We start from the raw sequence: 24628 nt of genomic DNA on the forward strand, positions 1-24628 counted from the left end.
AGTCCTTATCTTTCACTAGTATGAAACCACAACTTGATGAGGCTCAAAGCATAGGAGGTTGACTTCTATTTCCACTCTTTCTCTAAAGTAGCTTCTGCATAATAGATCGAGGAAATGAGATTAAGAAGAATAAATGAATAATTGAAGATTAATCGGGGACAATTCGGAGTAATCCGAGCCTAATGAGGGCTGCATTTTTTATCTTTGAGAGACTGAAAGAAGAGACAGAGAGACCTGTCCCCTAGTCACAGAGGTTAGTAAGTCTGCAGAAGAAACAGGAAGTGGAAAAAGTCCATGGCTTGCCTGGAAGTTGGGGAGATGTGCAGCTCTAGAAGGAACTCATAGGATCTGTCTTCTGGGTCTTGTCTTGTGCAATGACATGGAGCAATGGATTATGGATCGGCAAAGAATCTACAACTTAGCCTGCTGAAAATCCTTTATATCCTCCCAGCAGTGGCTTACGGTGAGTAACCTGTTAGCAATTTTGCCACGCCAGCTGCAATGCAAAAAATATTATGTATATCTACCTATGAAACAAGCAAAATAAATTTCTTTTTTCTGCTTGGGCGTCCCAGTGGTGCAATATTTAGAGGCTCAGTCCTACAATAAGATAATGGGCTTGGATAGAAGTTCCTAAGATACAGTGATGGCTGCCTCCTACTTGCATTTTTTGAATTCTTCTCTTGTTTGTGAATATGACAGCCTGGTTGTGATCTTAGATGCGGTGGAGAACATGTTGCTATCACAAAAGTTGGGATTCAGCCCAGGGTACACAGCTGGCAGTACAGAAGTCTAGTATGGTGTTTGTGTGTGCGTGTGTGTGTTTAAAGTTGAAGTGTTGAAGTTAAAAAAAAAGTTATAGAAAATATTTTTATTTTTATTTACATTTGTGGTGTTGTGTAACTATTCTAGTTATTGTGTAAGTATTATAGTTATTGATTTATCAAATTTGTAGGGCCGCCCATCTCACCAAAAATACCCTGGACACTTTCTATGCCTCTTCCCTTAATTTATTTCACTGTAAATGTAAATTTCGTTAAACATTTTGCTTAAAATACAAATGACCTAGCTTGCATTTCATCAGTACATAAATGTATTGATGTTTGTGTTATTCAGTGTGAAGTTTCCTAACAGAAGCATGGTTTTTGAAGACAGCCTATTGTCTGCAATTTAGTCTTTTTTTTCTGAGATGCTATTAATTTCTTTAGACTTTGTTTCTTTCTTTGCAAATTTCTGAAGGGACAAAAACAACACTGGAGAATTTTAATGCTGGCATTTGCATCTCTGAAAAACCCCGTGAGAACAGAATGCCCAATTTTTTTTTAATCCCGTTTATATCCCGCCCTTCTCCGAAAACTCAGGGCGGCTTACAATCTAAGCACAATTTGCTATCAAATGTATTTATAGCAGTCGCTATATCAGCAATGGTGCAGGATTTGTGCGTGCCTCCTTTTCCTTTGCTTAAAAACAGCCAAATGTTAGCTGTTACCTATGACTGGTCCATCGTAACAGGTGTTGCCTTAGGATCAACAGAACAATGATTAGAACCTCAATATGAGGAAATTTAACCTTCCAACAGCAACTTCTCCAGGTTTCCACCGATTCTGTCACATACACACACATAATGATAAACCTTTATTGTCAAAGTACAACATGTGTACATTGAGATTAGCGATGTTTATTCATTTCTTCTTCATTGTTGAATATGTTCAAACCCTTCTTCATTCTTTACAGTTCTGATGGGTGGATGAAAACCAATCATATCAACAACATAAAAGATAACCGTACAGTAAGAACAAAACAGTCAAGTGAAATGAAAGCTTCGCTTAGAGGTGTATAAGATGATCATAGCAATCGGATGGAGGTGCTAAACTAAGGAAGGCTGGCTGAGAACTGAACACAGGTGGAGCAACGTGCTGGACCAGATCAAAGGCTAACGTCTTTTGGTCCACAGCCAGTGGTGGGATTCAAATATGCGAACAACCGGTTCTCTGTGTGGATGCCGCTTCCAGAAGTCCAACAAAAAATTAGCTACTGGTTCTGCTGAAACGGTGCGAACTGGCTGAATCCCACCACTGCCCCACAGCCACAAGCCAAATACCTCTGTGCAGGACAGGCACACCTGAAACGGTTCTCCCTCTTTAAAGTGGCTTAGAAATGAATAATACAAGTAATCTTGTTGCTCTGATGGCCTTCTCAAGAAATTGGTCTTCAGGAGTATATGGATTCTGTGAAGCTCCTGTCTTCCTAAACTGAATGAGAGGAGAACCGACTGATTTTTATTCATAAAAATATGAGTCATTGGAGAGAGGCCTGAAAGCTTGGCATTGATTCATTCATTCATTCATTCATTCATTCTTCCCCTAGGTCAGCTTTACCCTTTGGAAGATGCAGAATATGATGAGCAAATGGTCAAAGGGGTGCATAACCACTCAGTGAGGCTGACATGTGGTGACATAGTGCAGCCGATGGTTGTTTTCTGGAGTTTTACCAAACCGGGCTCCCTCATTCCCAGAGCCGTGGCCATCAGCAATGGCATTGAGTCCAGGGTGGAGAAGGCCTCTGCCATTCTGGGAGAAGTCAGTTTGAAGAACAGCACCTTAGAGATTAAGAGACTGCAACAAGCTGCTGAAGGACATTTCATGTGCCAAGCAATGTACGAAGCAGATGGAGAGATCAAAGTGGCTTATTTCTACCTTGAGCTTCTCGTTCTGGGTAAGTCACGGCTTCTGAGGAAATAGAGCGTTTGTGGCTGAAATGAGTTGAGAGCTGATTTCCAGGACTCTCCCTCTGATCTTGCAAACACGAAGGGGGATCAGGCTCAATTCCTTAGTCTCCTCATAATCCTGTCGGACCCAAAGGAACTATTCCTGCTTCTAAATAAAGACCCTACATTCTACCTAACTCTTTCCTTGCTAAAAGGAAAATTGCCTCAAGATGAGATAGGTGGGAGGGAGGGAGGGAGGGAGGGAGGGAGGGAGGGAGGGAGGAAGGAAGGAAGGGAGGGAGGAAGGGAGGGAGGGAAGGGAGGGAGGGAGGGAAGGAAGGAAGGAAGGAAGGAAGGAAGGAAGGAAGGAAGGAAGGAAGGAAGGAAGGAAGGAAGGAAGGAAGGAAGGTCACTCCTGGCATCCCTAAAAAGAACAGTGTGTTTGATTGAGTCATCAGATCAGTTGATGATGCAGGATTAAAACTTTTATCCTTGCACAAACTGATCAAATGTTGCAAATAGCCTTTCAGTCTTGATGATCCCTGGCCAGCTGTTCTTGCCCCCAATCAGGCTGGTCAAATGCAAATTATTAAAGCTCCTTGGCTGATGGAGGATTCTCTCTCCCAGGTACGTCGTTCACCTTCAACAATTCTTCATCTTTGCCTTTGATCACAAGACAATTTGAGTTGTTACTTTTCTTTGGGCAGTTAGCCTGGTGTTTTCAGCAGAGGGAGGGAGGCAAAGAACTCCTCTGGTGCAATGTTCAGATGCTAAAAACAAACAAACAAACAAACTGCATTATGGGGGGAAAAAAACCACCCACGCCTGTCTGTCATTCCTGCCTCTTGTCTGAACAAGACTGTGATGCTTTCTCTATAAGTGTAAGCTGAAGTCCTCCGGGACTTCAACCCACAGTATTTGCAATATAAGCCAGAATTAAGTAATCTTTTTGAGACCAAATCTTTAATGGTGGCTCAGTGGGTTAGGACGCTGAACTTGTCGATCAGAAGGTCGGCAGTTTGGCGGGTCGAATCCTGAGTGCCGCGTAGCAGAGTGAGCGCCTGTTACTCGTCCCAGCTTCTGCCAACCTAGCAGTTCGAAAGCACGTAAAAATGCAAGTAGAAAAATAGGGACCACTACGGTGGGAAGGTAACAGCGTTCCGTGCGCCTTTGGCGTCTAGTCATGCCGGCCACATGACCACGGAGACGTCCTCGGACAAGCGCCGGCTCTTCGGCTTTGAAACGGAGATGAGCACCAGCCCCTAGAGTCGGAAACGACTAGCACGCATGTGCGGGGGAACCTTTACTTTTACCTTTTACCTTTGAAATCATTTTCCCCACTTGTTGTAGGGTGGAAGGTTAAGTAAAATAGGTTTCTTAAGTAAGCTTTTCTCCCCCAGTCCCAGTCCCCAAGCCCTTTCTGCAGATAAACAACTCAACACCCGTGGAAGGCATGCTGGTTGTGATGATCTGCACGGTGAAAGAAGGGACACCTCCAATTGCTTATTCCTGGCAGCACTACACTAACCGAGATGGCACGGTACTTCTTGCCGAAGCAGTCACACCTCTTTTAAACTTGACCTCAGCAAACCGGACATACATGGGTTGGTACACTTGCACAGCTCACAATGAGGTCAACAGCCAAACCAGCAATGGGATGTACCTGGATGTTATCTGTAAGCAACCGGTCAATAAGGCCATTTTTTTTTCCTATTTTGGGGAAACTTTGTGTGCAGCCAGTCAGATCTTAATCTTGCCAGGTATAGACCATTAAATAAAACAGACAATTCCTAATGAAGTGGATTGTGTCAGATTTTTTTCCCCTATCTGGTCCACTTCTGATCCTGACGTATTGACTTGATTGAATAGGAACTCCAGTGGATAAGAAGCACACCAGACTGGGGAGGTCTATCCTCAGATGCTCAGCATCTCATCAACAGAAGTACCTTCTTCAGATTGCATTCTGTTAACCAGTTTAATCTTCTCTAGATGGTCCAGATGAGCCAGTGATCAGCATAGAGCCATTTGCAATTAACCAACGTGGCTTCTCAGCCAATGAACAAGAAGAAGTGATCATGACATGTCTAGCTCCTTCCAATCCTCCCAGCCACTACATTTGGTTCTACAACAGCTCTCAAGTCTACTCCGGACAGAAGTATGTGATTGCCAGAATCTCACGGACTCAAACAGGCATCTATACTTGCTTAGCCCAGAATATGCATCTGAATACTCGGACCCAGGCAACTATTATCTTGACTGTCTATTGTAAGTTACCTTTTCCTATCTTCCCAGGCATGAGGTTTTAGCATGTTCTGTTCCTTCCTATCCCTCTGTCTTCTAATTTTTTTTAATTTACTATTCCAAACTTTACCATCCTGGCACAGCCGAAAAGATGCCAAAAGAAAGATGCTAACATAATTTTGGTGTAAAATATAAATTCCATAAGAAGGTGGTGATTGCCTCTTCTACCATGGTTTCCAATTTCTGTAGTAACATTTTAGCATCCCTTCTGATAGAATGATAGACAGTTATTTTTCTGTAGCCTGATTATTGCATTTTTCATGTGGCCAGCCAGGTCTTTTATGTCTTGTGTCAACAGAGTCTCTGTTCTTTCTGGTCAAATTCTTCAAATTGTCTTTTTTTGCAAAAGAGAGACAAAAGTGGGGGGGGGGGGGAGAATCCACGGATTACTGTATGGAATAGCCACGGAGAAGGAGGCCAACTTGCTAAAAGAATTAATATAATGGGAAAATAGTCATTGGTCAATGTTGCTTTTGTGTCTTGCAGCAGAGAGCAGCCAGATGTTCTTCAGGTGGACCAAATCAGGTTCTTTGTTGTGACGTTTGTTGCCTGTGGACTATTGAAATAGATGTTTGATAACAACATTGACCAAATTAAGCTAGGATATTTCAAAACAAGCAACCCCTCAAAGATACTTAGATTCCCTGAAATTATGTAGAGCCTCCCAATTTCTATACCATCATCCTTATCACGTGATGCAGTTTTATCTGGATGGTACCATAAAGAATTTGAGCTGTGGGGTGTGGGGGAAACTCATTTTCCAAACTCATTTTCTTTGCAAACTAAATAAATTCACAAATGAAACCCTCATCATCATATAGAGGAAACAATCTTATTTGAGATCAGGGCTAGAATTTACATAGGACATTATTTCATTGGAGGCCACTTCAAAGAGATTGACCCAACACCCAGGACTTTATCATGCATTCATATAAGGCTATTGCACTGATGACTGTGTTCTTTAGCAATAAATAAGTTAAGATGGGCGAGAGGATTACAGAGGTGGAAAACCAAAGGAATTCAAAGCTTAAGGAAAATATGAGGGTGTCAAAAGAAGAAGCCATAAATTATGAGTTTGCCCAAGTGACTCTCAGCTCCGTGGTTTAGTGCAACGACCAATGGAAAGTGTAAAGAGAGAGGGCAGTAGATCCATTTCCCCCAGCTTCTTTTCCCACCAAGGAATACCTGCAAGCAGGAAGTTGCCAACTTTTTTTTTTCACAGCAAGGGTTCTCTGTCTCCTTCGGCCACTTGATGCCACTTCTGTCATCAAAGCTTTCCACAGTATGCCAATGCAAAGAATAAGCAAATATCTGTTATATCTCCTACCCCTGGCCAAGAAGTCATGAGATTCTGAGAGGACAATGCATAAACTGCTGGGCAACTTTGGGGAGAGGTTGGCTTGTGAGAGCAATGATTTGGGTGGGCGTGGAGAAGATGGATGCAAACATCTGGCGGGTCAAAGAAGCTTTTGTGTCTAATACCAAAGCAGCAGGGATGGGACTCTGCTCTTCGCCACTGCCACCTTATTGATTTATTTCCTCCATGGATGTTTTTGGCCCCAGTAAGTCCTCGTTGCTGTTGATATGATGTTTACCCTGTGCACAGATCTGCCCAAGGGACAGCTCAACTGCATGTCGCTACCTGCCTCCAATTTCCAAGACCTTGCTCTGCATTGTTTATGGCCAGGGGGATTCCCTTCAGTGCGCTTGCGGTGGGCAAAATCAAAGGCAGAAGAAACCGACAAGGGAAGCTTCTCCAGAGCTATTCAAATCCACTGGGGTGCAGATGTTCTCAATGGGACTTCATATATCTGCCTGGCTTCCCATCCAGCCCTGCGAAAGGACGCCATTTGCAGGACCACTGTCTGTGAGTACCAGCCTCCTGCAATTCTCAGAGACAGATGTTGAGACTCTCAAATGTTGATGCTGAAATGCTAATTATGCTACAGCAACCATCTATGATTAATTAAACTTCCCCTTCTTTTCTTTTAATGAAATGCAATTATGGGGACAAAAAACTCGATGCAGTCAGGGTGGTAATCACCTCCTTCAATATTCAGGCACAGTTCCTTCCTTCCTTCCTATCTTAGATTATAATAATTTGTTGGGCTCATCTTTATGATAATGTCTCTGGCTTATTGATTAGTCTTATTTATGAAAAGTTACCTTGCTAATAATCACGATTATTAGGAATCCTAGGAAGTACGCCAAGGCAAGCTGCCTCTGAAATCTTACCAATTCATTTCAGGGGTTCCAAAAGGGAGCCTGGCCTGCAGTGTCATAGCAACCAAACTGAATGAATTCCTCATGTTGACCTGTGACTGGCCAGGGGGAGACCCTCAGGTGACACTCTGGTGGAGAGACTGGAGGCATCATGTGCTAGGAGGCATGAAACCATCACACAATGTTTTTATCATGAAGCCCAACACCACCCTTGGAGGCAAGGCATTCACCTGCGTGGCAGCTCACCCTCTGTGGGCAAGAACTGCTGAGTGCCATGTCTGGCTGGGTAAGCAGATAAATATGGGTCAAGAAAGAATTACAGATTGAAGGGAGGACTGACTGGCTCATTGCAGTGTGAAGGACACTCTTCCATTACCTGTCCCAAGCTGATCCCTCCCTCCCTGTCTCTTTATTCAGTCACAACCAAATCATGTAATTAATTGTCCTCTAGTACTATACTTGGCCTTCCCTTTGATCTTGGCCTCAGTCCTAGATATCCTCCAATTTGAAAAGAGCCAATGGTGAAGAAGCCTCTTCTGGAGAATTTGGAGGATTGTTGCAAAGCAGGAAAAATTCAGAGCAAGTAATTTCAGGGGGCTGGCCAGATATTTTGAGAACATGCAGAACTACTTTGGCAATATGGCTGCCACTGTGGAAATTGCTGGTGATTTACTAGGATGTTAATGTATGAGGTTGTTCCCATTGGGAAGGTAGATGCGCTTCAGGCAAAGCATCCATCTGGATGTTGAAGGCCCAGAGTCTTTGTTGGGTGGAGGGAAAGGTCACAGCATGGTTACTGCTCTTCTTCAAGCTGATGGTTTTGAGACTTAGTTTCTTCTACTTTGCTTTGTTTTATGCACAGAACCCCCCAAGCTTATGGTGGAACGGACCAAGGTGTCATTGTTTGAAGGCAGTGAGGTCCAGTTGGCCTGCTTCCTCCAAGCTGCTTATTTGGGCTCTGAAGTCTTGTGGTACAACAATAAGAACCAGCCCATTACAGCAAACACTAGGAAATACCATCTTCAGCAGGAGAATACTTGGTTTAATTTGACCCTCCAGGACATAGAATGGATACGGGATAGCGGCATTTACCGATGTGCTGCCATCAATGCTGTGGGCAATGACTCTGCCACAATCAGCCTCCAGGTAAAAAGTAAGTTGAATAACAGAATAACAGAGTTGGAAGGGGCCTTGGAGGTCTTCTAGACCAACCCCCTGCTCATTTCACACCATACCATTTCAGACAGATCTCTTCTTAAAAAACCCCAGTGTTGGAGCATCCATAACTTCTGCAGGCAGATTGTTCCACTGATTGTTCTCTCAGGAAATTTCTCCTTATTCTAGGTTGCTTCTCTCCTTGATTAATTACCACCCATTGATTCTTGAGGTGTACCACAAAACTCCTTTAGATTGTCCAAATCTGGGAAGCATAAATCCATGGAGTGGGAATACCATGTCCACATTTATCTTCCAATTTCTCCAAGTTTTCTTCCCCTGCAAAGGAGGATCCTGCTTCTATAACTTCTTATGATTTTGATTTTTTTTCTAATTTCTTTCAATGATTGTTTGCACTTTATTGCCATGGGACAAAGGGGGATCCTGGAAATCCTTTTTCTCTTATGCCTTTGCTTCCCAAACTAAAGATGCCCCATGGAAGAGGGAGGGATTCTAGAATTCTCATTCGTAAACAAACAACAACCATATGCCTCTTCCTTTCTTTGCAGAATACCCAAACCCACCCAATGTGACAATCAGCAGACTGATGTACACTCGCCCCCGTACAGAGGTGGAACTGGAATGGGAAACTCGAGGCTCTGGAAACCTGACTGGCTTTGTAGTCCAGAGGAGAGAGGCAAAAAAGACCGGCCCAAAGCAGATGGCCACCAGCTGGGAAACAGTGGCCAACAACATTGAGCCTGATGTCCGTGGCCGAAAGTTGGGTGGTCTGGATCCTGCAGTGGTGTATGCTTTTCGCATCCTTGCTGTTAACCATCGTACCACTGGGCATCCCTCTGAAGTGAAGACCCCAGGTGCATTCGAGTAGCTATCTCTATTGATCACATTCACAGGCGTATGGAAAACCAGCTGTTTTGGAAGGTGTTCTTCTAAAGGAAGAGGTGGCAGTTGAGCATTTAGATGAGAGGATCATGCCTGGCCCTTTCTGCATGCAGGAGATAGTGGACTTCATTGGGGATGCCAGAAAGAACAGCAGGTTATGTATATGTGCAATCTATACGTCCACCTCTTTTTGATGAGACTTTGTGAGGTAGTATAATGTAATTGCGAGGGACGTGGTGGCTCAGTGGGTTAGGATGCTGAGCTTGTCAATCAGAAGGTCGGCAGTTTGGCGGGTCGAATCCCGAGTGCTGCGTAACAGAGTGAGCGCCTGTTATTCGTCCCAGATTCTGCCCACCTAGCAGTTCGAAAGCATGTAAAAATGCAAGTAGAAAAATAGGGACCAATACGGTGGGAAGGTAACAGCGTTCCGTGAGCCTTTGGCATCTAGTCATGCCGGCCACATGACCACGGAGACGTCCTCGGACAAGCGCTGGCTCTTCAGCTTTGAAACGGAGATGAGCACCGGCCCCTAGAGTCGGAAACGACTAGCACACATGTGCGGGGGAACCTTTACCTTTACCTTTTATAATGTAATTATGGTTAATTGTAATACATTATGAGCTGGATAATTAGGCCTACTTATGATACATTATGACAAGCTGCATGACTAGGACTAGTTATAATAAATTGTAGTCCCACCTTAGGGATGTAAGCCAGCTAGGTGACTTTGGGCCAATCACCAGGAGACTGTGAATTCTAATCCCAATTTAGCCATGAAAGCTGGTTGGTGACTTTGGGCCCACCACCAGGAGACTGTGAGTTCTAGTCCCATTTTAGCCATGAAAGCTGGTTGGTGACTTTGGGCCCACCACCAGGAGACTGTGAGTTCTAGTCCCATTTTAGCCATGAAAGCCAGTGGGGTGATTTTGGGCTGGTCACTCTCCCTGAGCCCAACTCACTTCACAGGGTCGTTATTGTGGGGAAAACAGCAGGCAGCAGGAGTGTTGTTTGTCTCCTTGAATTATTTATAAAAAATAACAAAGGTGGGGAATAAATAAGCAAAATAATTAGTCTTGTCCCTTCTCCCTCTCAAAGCTTGGGTTGCCTCAGTTCCCAGAAACCTCCTTCCCAAAAAGATAGTTCTGAGCTAACTACGAAAATATGGCTGACCTGATCAAAGGCAACATTCCATATTCAGTTCTGAGTGCTCTTCAATTTAAAATAACTACGACAATTGCTACTATAAGATGGTGATGGCGCTAGTGGCGGTTGTAGAATGGCCAGAAAGAACCGTTTCTGCCATTGCTTCTTCCAGAGCATCTGTTTTGAGTCTCTCTTTGCCTTCTAGTGTGCTATTCCACCTCTGCATTTGGTGCACCTCAGTTTCTCCTCTGTGTGTCTTGCTCTATTGCATGAGGGCTGCAGTTCTTGGTCATGTGGGTGGCTGCACACATCTCTCAAGGTGACGATTGGGGTGGGATGCGTGGAGAGATGGTCTTTGACAGGATTTTCATCTCTGTATGACATCACTTCTTAATTACATGATGAAGTTCATCTTTCTTGCTCCACATTAGTCTTCTTTTGGGGGGAAATGTACTTCATCTTCTTGGAATGTGCTAAAGGGCTTCTTACAAAATAATGTCCGGGCTTGTTCTCCTGATTGTGGTGAAAAATCTCTGCCCATGTTGACAGATTTGTGCTCTTGCTATAAGATATAAAATACAAAGAAACGAAAGGTCCTTAGGCAGCAGAAAAGACCTGGCCTCTTGATCAGATGGGTATTCAAGTTTGCATCTTCTTGCCTTCCTCTGAATTAATAAGCACATGGGAATGCTGATTTATGAAAGTACCCATTGCCCAGAGGGGGAAAAAAGTACAACAATACAATTTACAATGGCATAGAACTTCCAGTCACCTTCAACACTATATGTAGAGAATTAGCAGGTGGCCCTCATGTCATTATGACCTGGTTGGAGAAGAACAGGAGAAATTCAGCAACATTGCCTGTTCTTGATGTGCTATTTCCTTCTGTGGCCAAGATTTGTCCTGCAAAAGCAGGATTTGACCAGACGGCACAAGAGCAAAATTGCCTGTTTTTCTGACCTCAGCCGCCTTGGTGGTTTTGAGCGAACGCTGCCATGTGTGAACAAAGATGGCCGCCTCATCCTTTCTCCTCATAAGGGCAGCAGCTGTCGTAACAAGCAAGCCTGGGTGAGGTTTGGGGAGAGCCTTTGGAAGGTGCAAAGCAAAATGAAATGCTCAAGAACAACAAGCAAAGTCCTCTCTTGAAAAAACGGAGACGATTGGAAACAGATGCGGAGTGGAAGATCGCTCGGAGAACCAAAAGGCCAGAAAGGAGTTTGTGTAAAGCCTCATTGAGGTTTCCTTTGGCAGAGAAAGAATCGTCCCAAGATGCAGAGTTGCCGAGGGCAAGAACGACTTGTTAACACCAGAGTTCCGTAATTGGATCTCCTGATATTTTAAGAAAACAACCCTCTTTAAAATTAGCTACAGGCAATAGAGGGGAACAATTTAATCAGGACAGAGAGCCTTGCTTAACCTCATTCCCTTTGACATTGCCCAAACCAGTTCTTCTCTTAAAAGCTTTAATCTCTTTGCCCAGGAATGGAGTAGGGGGGAGGGGGGAAGATGTCCTATTGATCAGGTGCTTTGATGATGGTTTGCCAAGAGGGCCATACTCACACTCATACTCACCATAACACTCACCATAACACTCGCCCTAATACCCACCATAACACCCACCCTAACACTCGCCCTAACCGTAACCCTAACCCCTATACTCATACTCACACTCACACTCACACACTCACACTCATATTCACCATAATACCCACCATAACACTCTCCCTAACACTCGCCCTAACCCTAACCCTTACACTCATACACTCACACTCATACTCACCATAACACTCACCATAACACTCCCTAATACCCACCATAACACCCACCCTAACACTCTCCCTAACCCTAACCCTTATACTCACACTCACACTCATACTCATATTCACACTCATACTTACAATACTCACCATAACACTCTCCCTAATACCCACCATAACACTCATCCTAACACTCGCCCTAACCCTAACCCTTACACTCATACGAATACTCACACTCACGCTCTCACTCATACTCACACACTCACCATAATACTCACCATAACACTCTCCCTAATATCCACCATAACACTCACCCTAACAACCCATAACACCCACTCTCCCTAAACCCTGACCCTAACCCTCCTCAGTTCAGAGAATTACAACCTTAACACCTAGCGAAGGTGGTTTCTAAAGCAGGCCAACAGTAGGGCTATTTCATGCACAAGGTCAAACTATATCTCAAGGAAACAGCACACCCAAACTAATGATTATCCTATACAATCATTTACCACAGATATTTCCAGGAGAGATAATATTTCTTTTTGCTTGAAGGTGAAGGGAAAGAAGTAAGTAACATAAAACACGCCAAAATTTGACAAGCTTACCAGGAAGCTATTGCAGAAAGAATAATCCCATGGAGAGTTTCTTGGCCCCTACAAAGAACCTTATTCTAACTGAACTATATAATTTAATTTTAAAAAGTTAAGGACAAACTGTGCTGCTGGCATGGTGAAAAGTGGACATTCATTTCCAAGGCAGCCTCTGAGGTCGACATGATTCCTATAGGTTTCTGAGAACAACAGTATGGTAGCTGTTGGCAACCGCTGGAGCTTGATTCAGAAATGTGTCTATCTGAAAATCAAAGATGCTGAAGTACTGTATTAGAAGACATTGTTGACTCAACGGTGGGTCATCATTTACCTTCCGATATATAAATATCCTCCAACTAATCCACCTTGGCAGACAATTTTATAAACAATAAGCCCATGGAGCTGAATCTATTGCTTCCAGAACCTTCTTCTTAAAGAATGAAGCAGATGTGCCTCTGCTCCTATAAGCCTCTAGCCAGATGGTGAATTTGATGAGCTGAACTTCAACCCATCTGGAAAGCATTGGGCAAGAGAAGGAGGGGCTAAAATAACAGAAAGCACATCTGGCACATCATTCTCCAAAGCCTTGAAGACCTGGTCCGGGTAGAACTCCACTGCCTTCATCTACTGCTTCTTCTCTCTTGCAGCTGACCCTCCTTTCAACGCATATCCTGTGGTGATCGGTGCTGCGATGGCAGGAATGATTGTGGCAACAGTTATCTCTCTCCTGGCTTTTCAATACATCATTCGGAACCGGGAGAATAATCCAAGTGAGTGGTAGTTGCTGCGGGGGCAATTAGCAGCTTGGTTATGGGACCTCTGGAAATCCTTCCTAAAGTTTTTTTCAAGCACAAAAAGTCAGAAATGGTCGAGTCACCCACACATCTTTCTGGGAAGTCATTTCAGTGGTTGTCTCCTTACTTTAGTTCTGCCAGTAGGCCACAGATTCTGAGATGGCTACGGTAATGTTTCTCCTCACATTAGCAAGTTTTGTGCACTAAAGACCATATGATAAAGCAGCAATAGATAGCAATAGCAATAGCACTTAGACTTATATACCACTTTGTGGTGCTTTACATACGTCTCTAAGCAGTTTACAGAGTTAGCATTTTGTCCCCCAACAATCTAGGTCCTCATTTTACTGACCTCAGCAGTATGGAAGGCTGAGTCAAACCTGAGCCAGTCAGGATCAAACTCCTGGAAGTGGGCAGAGTTAGCCTGCGATACTGTATTCTAACCACTGTGCCACCACGGCTCTTGCATGAATATTGAAGTTGTCACTAAAATAATGGAAAGTGTACTGTTCAATTGTTATACCTCAGCAGAGAGCCATCTTTAAGCAGAAATTGTATTTACCCCTAACAGCCTTAGCAGGATGGAAATACAATGTTCTGAGTTGGTGCTTGTGGAACATAATTGCAAATTCTCCCTACAAGATAGGGCATGACGCTGCCATGGAAAGAGTCTCTCTAAAGTCCTTGTTGATGTAGCCTTGAATAGTTTAGCTGTCCTTGCAGATTAGTTTCTAAAATGGGATTTCTTTCTCCTGTCACATAGGGTTACATGACCTGCTCTTCAGAATGTAAGTGACACCTCATATTTTTTTCCCCTTTTTGTCTCTTATTTTCCCACCACCACTTTCTCCCTTTGAATTCTTGCTCTTATACCCTCTCATCAATCTATGGTCCTGTAGCTATCTTGGGTTATAATGCCAGTGATCTGCAGATAACCCAGGAGCTGTAGTTCAACAAATCTAAAGAAGACCTATTTGGGAAAAGCTGGTTAATATTTCTATCCATCTATATCAAGCAGAATCTTCTGAGCTGCCTCAAAGTGTGTAGTTCATATTTCCCAGAACTTTATATCACCGTGGAGATTAATCCGGCATCGATATTTAAAGAGCGATTTAGATAATTTAGACATGTATACACACAGGCATGCTTTGCCATTTATTTATTTATTTATTTGTTGAATCCATTGATATTGCTGCCCAATTCACAAATTATAACTCTGGGTGGCTCATGTAGGATTGATTAAAACCAATATATTCAGACAGAATGAAAAAGACAAGAAAGCACGATACGTTCAAGACCAGCCCACAATAATTAAATCGCATTCATTGCAGATAGGTTTATTGACCACTCTGGCTCACTGCCGGGGGGAGAAACTTGATCTTCAAACCTTTATAGAAAAGCTTTCTTTCGAGTAGTTTTGACAGTAGGTAGACTGGCCCACTTTTTGCAGCTTTCAGGATGGTGGCTGTAGCAACAGGTGGCAGGGACTAGCAAACGGCCATAAGTGTGCCAAGATGGGGAAAGGTAAATGATAAGGTAAAAGGGGGAGGAGTCCACAACTGAGTAAGAGGCTTAGAAAGGATCCACCCTAAGTTATCAGGCAGGAAAAAATGATGGCGGAAGTTTTTTTACTTTCACAATTGCAAGAGTCTATTAATGCCGCCTTACAATAAAGTAGAATTAGCTCATCTGCTCATGTTCCCAGTCTGGTCTACCTCATAAGGCCAGTGGTTGGGATTCAAATATGTGAACAACTGTTTCTCTGTGTGGATGCTGCTTCTGGAAGTCCATTCTGGGCCTGGGCAACAAAAAATTAGCTACCGGTTCTACTGAAGTGGTGCGAACCGGCAGAAGCACACCACTGCATAAGGCCGATAATAGGTCAGTGCCTCTCTCCTCCTTAGGGCTGGAGCTGAAACTCGTGAACAAATAAGGACTCCAGAGGTTGCTGAGGTGCCAACAGGAATTAGCAATGCAGCCAATGAGCAAGTTGAAGAAGCGAACGAGCAGGTGGGAGAGACTTCCACAACAACTGGAGAAACACCAGCAGGTAACCCCCTGATTAATCTCACAGAAGTCTCAGCACATTTCCTTATTTGAATGAATCAGTTCAAGAGCAGACCCTGAAACATTTCCTTGGCCACACTGGAAAAGAACCCTTGAAGGTGGGAAGTTTTGCCAAAGGGTCTTCCTTGTTGCTGCATCTTTGGGTATTAGAGAAGGAAATCAAAATTCTGCAAGTAAATGTGCCTTTTGACGTAACACCCAATTCCTGCTTTCCTAGGAGGTTACATCACGCAGGTGGGTCCTTGAAGATATATTTCCTAGAGTCAAAGTTAGTGTGTAGGTATCCCATTGGCCCCAAAACTTTTTTGTCAATAGATTCAGTTTCATTCTCAGCTATAAATTTCCCAGGTAAAGTAGCAAATCCATATATTAATTTTTTTTAAAAAAAAGTGGGGGGAAAGAGGCTATTTAAAACTTGATTACTGAAAGTTCAAATTTGCAAGCTATTGTTTAAACTGAAAAATATTTGGCTTATTTTATTTTTGGAAGAGAGAAATAGCCAGCTCCTCAAAAGGCATAAAAATAGTTTCCTTGTTCCTGTAATCAAAGAGAGATTTGATGCACGTCAGAGTTTCATAAGTGTCTTGATTGCTTTCAGATTTTTAGTTTGTACATTGGCGAAGGTATCAGACACCCCTTTTGTCTGGTCATTCATCCCTCTGTATTGGCCTTTTGTTCTAGAAGACCATGCCCCTTGAAACACATTGATTAGCAAACAAACCTCCTTCTTCTCAGTTGTTATTGGTGGGCCCTGATCATCTGTTGATGTTGAACATGAATCTGGAAACCATTGAAACAAAGAATGGAAACAGCTGGGTTTCAGAATTTCTACTTAGAGATTGCTCCTCTTCCATCAGCTCATCAGCACATCAGCACTTGTGTTTTATATACACACACACACACACACACACACACACACACACACAACTATCTCAGAAGGGTATGGCTGACTGATGAAAACAAATAAGTTTGAAATGCATATCAGTCTCCCTTTAATTCTTTGTTAGCAATCTAAAAATTACACAAATATGAGCTGTCACTGTTGTGACTACTGCCTGTGGATGGCCTTCGGTTAGGCTGAAACAGTAAATAAAGATTTGTCCCATGTTTGGGGCCTAGCAAGGTAATCTAAATAGTTAACAAGCATTTATATATATGATTTGTTTTCTGCAGAGGCAATTCAGGAGGAAGATGTGGTGATCTCAGAGGATCCATCAAGGACCCAGGAAGATGTGCCAGCCCCCAGTCCTCCTCCCGAGGATCGAGTTAATGTTACAATCACAGTGACAGCCACCCCATGACTACCAGGACATCTGCATCCTTAGCAGTCAAGGTAGGATAGGTTGATTAAAGATCTCCTTGATCAGCAAAAGAAAGAAGCACAGGGAATAACTGGTGCGCAGACGAACTTGTAGGTGTCATTCCAGTTTTTTTGTTATGCGAGACCTTTCCAGACAAGGACTTTGGAAAAATAGAAGACCCTATCCAAAGAAATTTCCTTGTCCCCCCACAGATCCAAAGGGCATCTTTGAGTAAGAGCTATTTTGCAAAAATAGGAAGGGGTCTTTTTCCGTAAACTGACAAAGTGGCAGGGAAGTTACAATATGGGATCAGGCATAAGAAGCTAGATAACTTTGAGGCAATATATTTGCCTGGGGTTGCAGATGTTGTGGAGATCACAGCTGGGCCACTGGAACAGAACTCGTGGATCAACAAATGCTGAACTTTTGGTTAAGAACCTTGTAATTTTTTGGTGATCCTGTTAAACTGTTTCATGCGCTAGTATCAGAGACATCTTGCTTTCTTCAGGATGGAAAAATCAAGCATTTGAGTTGCATGGAAGTAAGATGAGCGCATGCTGTTTTGAAGCTTTGCCTCCTTTTACCCTCACCATCCTATGATACAACAGATAAATTGAATTAACTAGATGTTTAAATACTCCAGAAAGAAGGCTAATTATACTATATCCCATAATTTTCAGGGCTTGGTGTAAACATTTCATTATCTAATTGTGTCTAATTAGTTTGTGTCTAATTGAAGGAGAAATCACCAGGTCCAATTGGTCACTGCTGATTTACAGCTACCATAAATATGACAACATAATTATTGTGTAAAAAGAGAAAATTGAGATACCACACTCACTCTGGTTTGGGAAAAGGGTATTGGTATTGTGTTTCAGATAATGAGGAGGTTGGAAACCAAATGCATAATTGGTTCTAGATAAAGTTTCTCAATATTCTCCTTTTTTCTTCTTTTTGGACCAGAGAGAGAGAGAAAAAAACCAACTGGAAATGAAACTGAGAATTCTTTGGGACAAAATTCATTCAGTCTATATAACATCTTTTTTCCCCCTTAGTGTTTATATAAATTACATTCAAGAAGCAGTGTGTCTCATTTCATTTAATCTGTAGGAATTACCAACACTTAGTTTGGAAAGAGTAGTCCCAGGAAACAAATTAATGTTATGTAGATCTGAGGTGCAATTTCTCAGATTTTATTCTAAGCATATTTCCAAGCTTTTCCTGGCTTCCACACGAAAGAGGAAAAAAAGACCATTGTATAACTTGTATATGGTTCCTTTCTTCCTTCCATAATAGAAAGACTGCCTCTGTCTTCAATTTTTCTCCCCTCAATTATCTGGAATGACATCAGCTCCAGCATGAGAGGAATGACAAAAATTCAAATTAAGGTGGCTTTTAATACCATCTGCTGTGGTCATTTAAGTTCACGCCTGGGTCCTCTTTTCGTTTTTATTGATTTGTCTGTGCCTCCTTAAGCCAAGCTTACAAAGGCAATTTATACATTCTTCCCAAAAAAAAAGGTTTGTGTCCAACATTGTCACAAAAATGTCCCAACAACATAGACATTCCTAACTTCCCATTGCAATATTTGCAAAGCACACTGGTGACGCCCACAACCTGGTTGAAGCAACTGAGGCAGGGAAGATATGGGACCTTTTAGGGGCTGAGCTAAAGTTGCAGTATCCTTCATTCCTAAGTCTTCTAAGATTTCTAGTAATTAGTTGTTTGGCAATATACTACCCTCAATCAACAACCAATAATGTAGGACTAGCTATTTTTTCCAACGTATTCTCTACTGAATGAGAAAGGGCTGCATTTGTCCAGATTCATCTTTTTCCAGTTTAAGCCAGAGTTGGACAATAGAGGTTAACGGCTGGTTTTTGACATTCCAGCCCATTCTCTTGTAAAACGATAACTTAGCAACATGATGGGAATTGCCAGGTCACAAGCACCCACCCTGTCTTATCTGCCAGGGAGTCTTTGCATTATGAAGTTTTAGTGTGTTGTTTTTTTTGCCAAAGGCAGCCAAACCCTGGACCGCTAGAATAATGAATCACTTCAGCAAACAATGCCTGTGGTTTGGTTTGGTCGTATGTTGACCTGATGGATGGGTGGGGCAGGGATGTATTCGTTCACCACATCCCTGCTTGTTACCACAATTTAATACACAGCACTAGCTCCTTTGTATGGAGCAACTTCTCCTATAGACCAATCTTGAACATTTAGATCGAGAATGCCCAGCCTTGTTAATTTTAAGACGTGTGGATTTCAACTCCCAGAATTCCCCAGCCGCCCCCAGAATTCAGTCACAATTGCTATGTTGTAAAGCAGTGGTTCTCAATCTTTTCTTCACAACGGAGCCCCTTTTAATACTTTTTGTGGTCACTGTCTATGGCCACCGACCACCAAGGCTTAACTCAAGATTTAAATCATAACATTTCTTCAAGACTTCGTAGACTTCCTGTGATGACACCACAGCCGCCCAGGTTAAGAACCATTGTTGTAAAAATGTATGTTGGCAAAATAAATAAATAAAAATCTGTAGTCCCTGGAGTTAGACAATAGCTATCTTGTTCCAAAATGTGCAACAATTTCCTTCCATTTAAGAATATGGAGGGGGGATATTCCCATTGGGTATAATTCAGTTCACCACCGGCATGCAGCTGAGAAATGCCTCCGTATCTAGCCCAAACCCGCTTGTAAAAGTTACAAGAATCACCTCAGAGCTGTAAATAATCCACAAGAAATTAGTTATGTTGGAGGATGGTGGAGAAAAAAATGAGGCAACTGAGAGGGGGAGAGAAAGCCAAGATAAAGTTTTGAGGGGGCGGTGATTTACAGGGCTTTCTCCAAAATCAACGAGAATTAAGAGAAAATGGATACAGTAATTATGTTTTCCTCATTAAGGGTGATCATAGGACATCTCAATTCATTTGGACAAATGGATCCTGAATTTGCCAGATGACTTCTTCCTTTTGAGATAGGCTGCATAGCTACTATTTTATTTCTCATTAGACCAGGGGTCTGCAAACTTGGCAAATTGTGGACTCAAAACTCTCCCAATTCCTCATCCAGCCATGCAGGCTGGGGAATTCTGGGCATTGAAGACCACAAGTCTTAAAGTTGCCATGTTTGGAGACCCCTGCATTAGACAATAGTGAAGAAAGGTCAAAACAAAACTGGGGATGCATTATTTGAAACATTAACAAGATTTTTTTTAAAAAAAATAATGACACTTGTGTGAACTTCCTATTCATCGCATCAGGATACCAGTGTTTTAAATAAGACTGCAAGAAGAAACAACAGTAGTAATAATTCTCATATCAGACCATTAGAGAGGACCAGTGTAATTCTCTTTAATATTATAAACACAAAGAAGTCTGCCCAAACCTACATTATTTAAACATTTGTACAGTTTTTTAAAAAAAGAATATTACAACTTTCAAAAGAAAATATAACATTTTTATATGACAAAAAATACATGTATCTTTCAATTTAAATTAAATTGCAAAATCAAAGTAAACTGAAATAACACTTTTTGCTTAAACAGCGATACTTTAGTGAAGTGACTTTTCAAAGACTAGAGGAGAAAGCTCTGAGAATAACATCTTTTTGAGGTGGCGTAGCTAGATTACACACCTTCAGGAAAACAGTTTAAATTAAAACCATATTGCACCAAAACCACCTTTTACATAAGTTGGTTACACAGATTTTAATTGGACAAATTCCCAATAGCTATTGTGTGTATAGGCATTAACAACAGGCAATGAGCAGAGTTTAACCACCTACTTCAAACCAGTAGCTTTACCTATGCATTGTATCAGGATAACATGGATGTTGATTACTTAATTAGAAATCACTGACAATTCTTATTCTTAAATAGTCAAACTCAAAGGTGAACAAAATGTGAGTTGAATACATTCTGGGCAAAAGGGCTGCAATAAACATTTTATACAGAGTTGCACATTTGCATCTTTTTTTGTGAGGATAAATGAGAAACTCTCCGTAAGTGAGATACAGCATTTAAACTCTGCTGCAATATTATTTCAATACTGAGTTCAGCAAATGAGCTAACGCCAATGCCACAATTCAAGGGATACCTAATAAAGGTGAAGATGCCAGAGAAATTAACAAATGACTGAGATTTATACTGGGGTCACGGCGTCCAACCTTAAAAGGCTGGCAGAAGAAAGAAGAGCCATTCAAAATAACTTAAAACAAAGACATCCCGTTCTCACACAAAGGTTTAGTGATTTTGAAAAGCCGTTGCAACTTAAAATGGGAAGGTAAAACACTGCCAAACGAGATTGCCTGACCAGTTCTTGGGTAGGTAGAACAGATCAATCCAAATCTAAACAGGGGATGGAGCATTTAGATTTCAGGAGTTGATCACCTGTGTATGCTTTCTAAGATTTATATGCATCTGATTGGAAGGAACACACGATTCCCCCTAAAATATAAAGACAAAATATATAACTTTCATAAATAAAATACAATAAGAGGGAAAAACACTTAAAACAGTGTCACGATATAAGAAAAAGAATTCTTGACGAGATTCTGTTGAGGAAGGGTTGACGTTTCCCCACCACCAAATAATAATATCAACTCTGTTCAAAGTATAAAACAACTTCCATTTCTTATCTGGACTTTACTGTAAAGATGGACCTGATAGAAGCAACCTGCTGTTCCTGCTGAGGGTGGGTGGGGTGGGGTGGGGAGGGGAAGTGTTTTGACAATCTGGCTTGCCAAAAAGACCCCTCCTTCTATCCCGACCAGCAGAGATGCTGGTCCTACCCTCAAATTAGTGTAGAAGATTGTGACCTCATTTCAAAGAAGCTTGAAAAATAATTTCTAAAAGCTTTCCAAATTAATTGTCTCTAAACAAACAGCGCACAATCCTTCTCTATAAGTTTCAATGTAAAGCAAACAGCATTTTGCATCAAAACCCGGTCTTGCATAGCAACCCAGACCCACACAGCAACTTCTCATAAGGGAGTCATATTTATAAAATTATATAATATACATCATATAAAATAATCACACGCTATATATACACACGGCATTTGATATCTGCTGCAACAGTTATAAAAAATATAGAGCCCATTTTTAATTACATACACACACACACACACAATCACACACACATATTATTCAGTGTGGCCAAGGGCGCCCTTGAGCACCACTTTTTGTCTTCTAGAACAGATTTTTAATTTTATTACGGCATTATTACTCTTGGTATTTTTCAATCCTTGCTCCAGTTATAAAATCAATCCCTATTGCTTGGGACAACTGCACTTTTAGAACTATGTCTCTGATTATTAGACATTTCACATTGTATATGTACTGGTTAAAACCGAAAGGGGAAGAGGCAGCACCCAGCTATTCTCCTTTTACACATTTTTTTTTGTACAAATGAAGGGCAAATGGACTCTATTAATAGCACTGGATGCCTTTGGGTAAAGCAGAAATTCTGTATGGCCAAAAGAAATGGGATTAATATTTCTAATCTTGCATCCCAACTTTCCAAGTTGTGCAAAAGTGTTAACTTCTGGTGAAGAGCAACCTGTAGAAGTTAATGTACTCTTAGTACTTATTTCAAAGAAAATGCCATGAAATGTAATTAATAACTACTACAGATGGAAGTTCCAAACCCTCCTCCTGACTTGTAATCAATTAGGCTAATTTACCAAACCGAAAGCTCTTTTGCTTTCTTTAAAAAGAGAAAGAAGAGAGGGGATATTTCCAATCTAGCACATTTCTGGCAATTTTCTTATATCACAGTTGCATCCAAATTCTTCTTTACCTCTTCTTCTCCTAGCTTATGTTTTGCACAATATACTACCATGTTGTGAGAAAAAGCTAACACAATACGTAACAAGTGAACAGTATTGTTTGTATACAAGACACAGCAAGGGAATGCCAAAAGGTAAATTTTAAAACATTTAGAATAAAAACAAAGGATAACGCTACAGAATAGCCACATTCAAGCGTTCCCTTATTGTTGAGCAGGTGGCTATAAATGCTACTGCCATTTTTATTATTCTTGTGACAATTTCGCAAGGCCTGCCTCGTTGCTCTCGCTATCAACAAACCAGCATAAGAATTCTTATTTTTTACTACATTCACTTACCTAAGTCCAACTGCCGATCAGCAAGACTCAGAATAATCCAGCATATCAAATGAATCAACAAGTCCAGATTAATATGCCTTCAGAAAGTTATCATGATTTCACTAATAGCTTGCAATTTTTGAGACAGGCTGGAATTCTTCTATCTGATTCTTACCCCTTAGCTGTATAATCATAAGCTGCAGTCCAATTTGGGCCTGAGGTTCTCCCTTGCGTGTATTTGCTAAAACTTTTACATCACACTGCAACAGTAATTTTCCAACGGTCCCTGTCCAAGGAAGACATCATCTCTAGCAGTGTTTTTCAACTTTGCTGCCTTGAAGATGGGTGGACTTCATCTCCCAGAATTCCTGGGAGCTATGCTGGCTGGGGAATTCTGGGAGTTGAAGACCACAGATCTTCAAGGCACCAAGGCTGAGAAACACTGATTTATAGGATCATCAGTCATCAGAATGATTACATTGAGGGAGGTGGATTTCTCTGGGGATAAATAATACACAACAGCAAAAGGGTGTTTTAAAACATACATTCATATGACACTGCATCTCAAAATGAAAAATAAATAGTGATTCTAATAATTAATATTCTTGTTGTCCGTCCCTTCCAGCAATTCTGCTGGGCAGTTACTGGCTTTATCAAGGAAGGCCATTTAAGTCTCCTGTGTTTGGTGTCCCCCCAAACTGTCCAAGGTGACACCCCCGTTTGAAATCACTTCGGTCTTTTCATGACAGTGTTTTGAAATTGGCCGATGAAAAAGCGGGCTCCAGTTCAAGCTGGCATCAGATGTCTCCAGAGGTCCACTGTGATCTGCAAAGGAAAACAACAATCAGCCTCTGTTCATCAGTTACCTGAGCCCCCTCAACTATTCAAAAGATTTATGCAAGCCCCAACTGGCTGCCATTGACTGAACGTTCACTATTTCACCTCAAAAATAATGGCATGTTGTGCAGCATCTGGACAATTCATTATAGCTGTTGAAATACAGAAGTACAGCTGAAGATATTCTTGGAAGAAATTGGTTTGTTTGTTTTTTTAAAAAAAAATCAGAACTGTGATTAAAAGCAATCGATCAATCCTCACAGCCTAATCAGAGGAGAAAGATGGAGGAGATTCTTTTTGTAAAAGCTCCTAATTTTGTAAGGAAGCCTGACAAATAACTGAGCATTAGAGGGTGCTCAAGATGCTGTATTTATTTGCCCTTACGCTAATTCTGATTTCTGTGCGGATGAATTAAAATGTTTTAGTTACAAGAAAATACTCATTACAGTACCAGTTTGGGGCAGTAGTGAAGGCATCAAACTAGAAAATGGGAGCCATGAGTTCTAGTCTCACCACAAGCACAAAGCCAGCTGGGTGACTGTGGGCCAGTCATGTTCTCTCAGCCCTAGGGAAGGAGGCAATGGCAAACCGTTTCTGGAAAAACCTGCCAAGAAAACGGCTGGGAACCTGACCAGGCAGTCTCCATGAATCAGACACAATTGAATGGGAGAGAAAAAACAATACAAATGAGCTAAGAGGTAAGAACTGAAGAAGCTTCTTGGATGAGAAGCGAAACGTCTT

General features: G+C 41.8%; 2 protein-coding genes across 3 annotated transcripts in view; one reads left to right on the forward strand and one right to left on the reverse strand.

Annotated features, from left to right (window-relative positions):
- Window positions 1-387: 387 nt before the first annotated feature.
- VSIG10L2 (V-set and immunoglobulin domain containing 10 like 2) lies at window positions 388-15886 on the forward strand (the record flags this gene model as incomplete). The annotated part of the gene is made up of 12 exons (XM_083368893.1): window positions 388-463; window positions 2368-2715; window positions 4108-4383; window positions 4697-4972; window positions 6615-6875; window positions 7257-7517; window positions 8094-8384; window positions 8956-9261; window positions 13427-13549; window positions 14337-14361; window positions 15478-15623; window positions 15858-15886. The coding sequence occupies 12 exons, from the start codon at window positions 388-390 to the stop codon at window positions 15884-15886; spliced, it is 2418 nt and encodes an 805-aa protein (XP_083225019.1).
- Window positions 15887-20281: 4395 nt separating this feature from the next.
- CDON (cell adhesion associated, oncogene regulated) overlaps window positions 20282-24628 on the reverse strand; it is a 39262-nt gene continuing 34915 nt past the window's right edge. For both annotated transcript variants that reach the window (XM_083368691.1, XM_083368692.1), the window contains one exon: window positions 20282-23875. In XM_083368691.1, the coding sequence (XP_083224817.1) occupies window positions 23718-23875 (158 nt within the window). In that variant the 3' untranslated portion in view covers window positions 20282-23717. The remainder of the gene's footprint in view (window positions 23876-24628) is intronic.

This window comes from Vipera ursinii (assembly GCF_947247035.1).
Source record: "Vipera ursinii genome assembly, chromosome: 8".
Classification (NCBI taxonomy): domain Eukaryota; kingdom Metazoa; phylum Chordata; class Lepidosauria; order Squamata; family Viperidae; genus Vipera; species Vipera ursinii.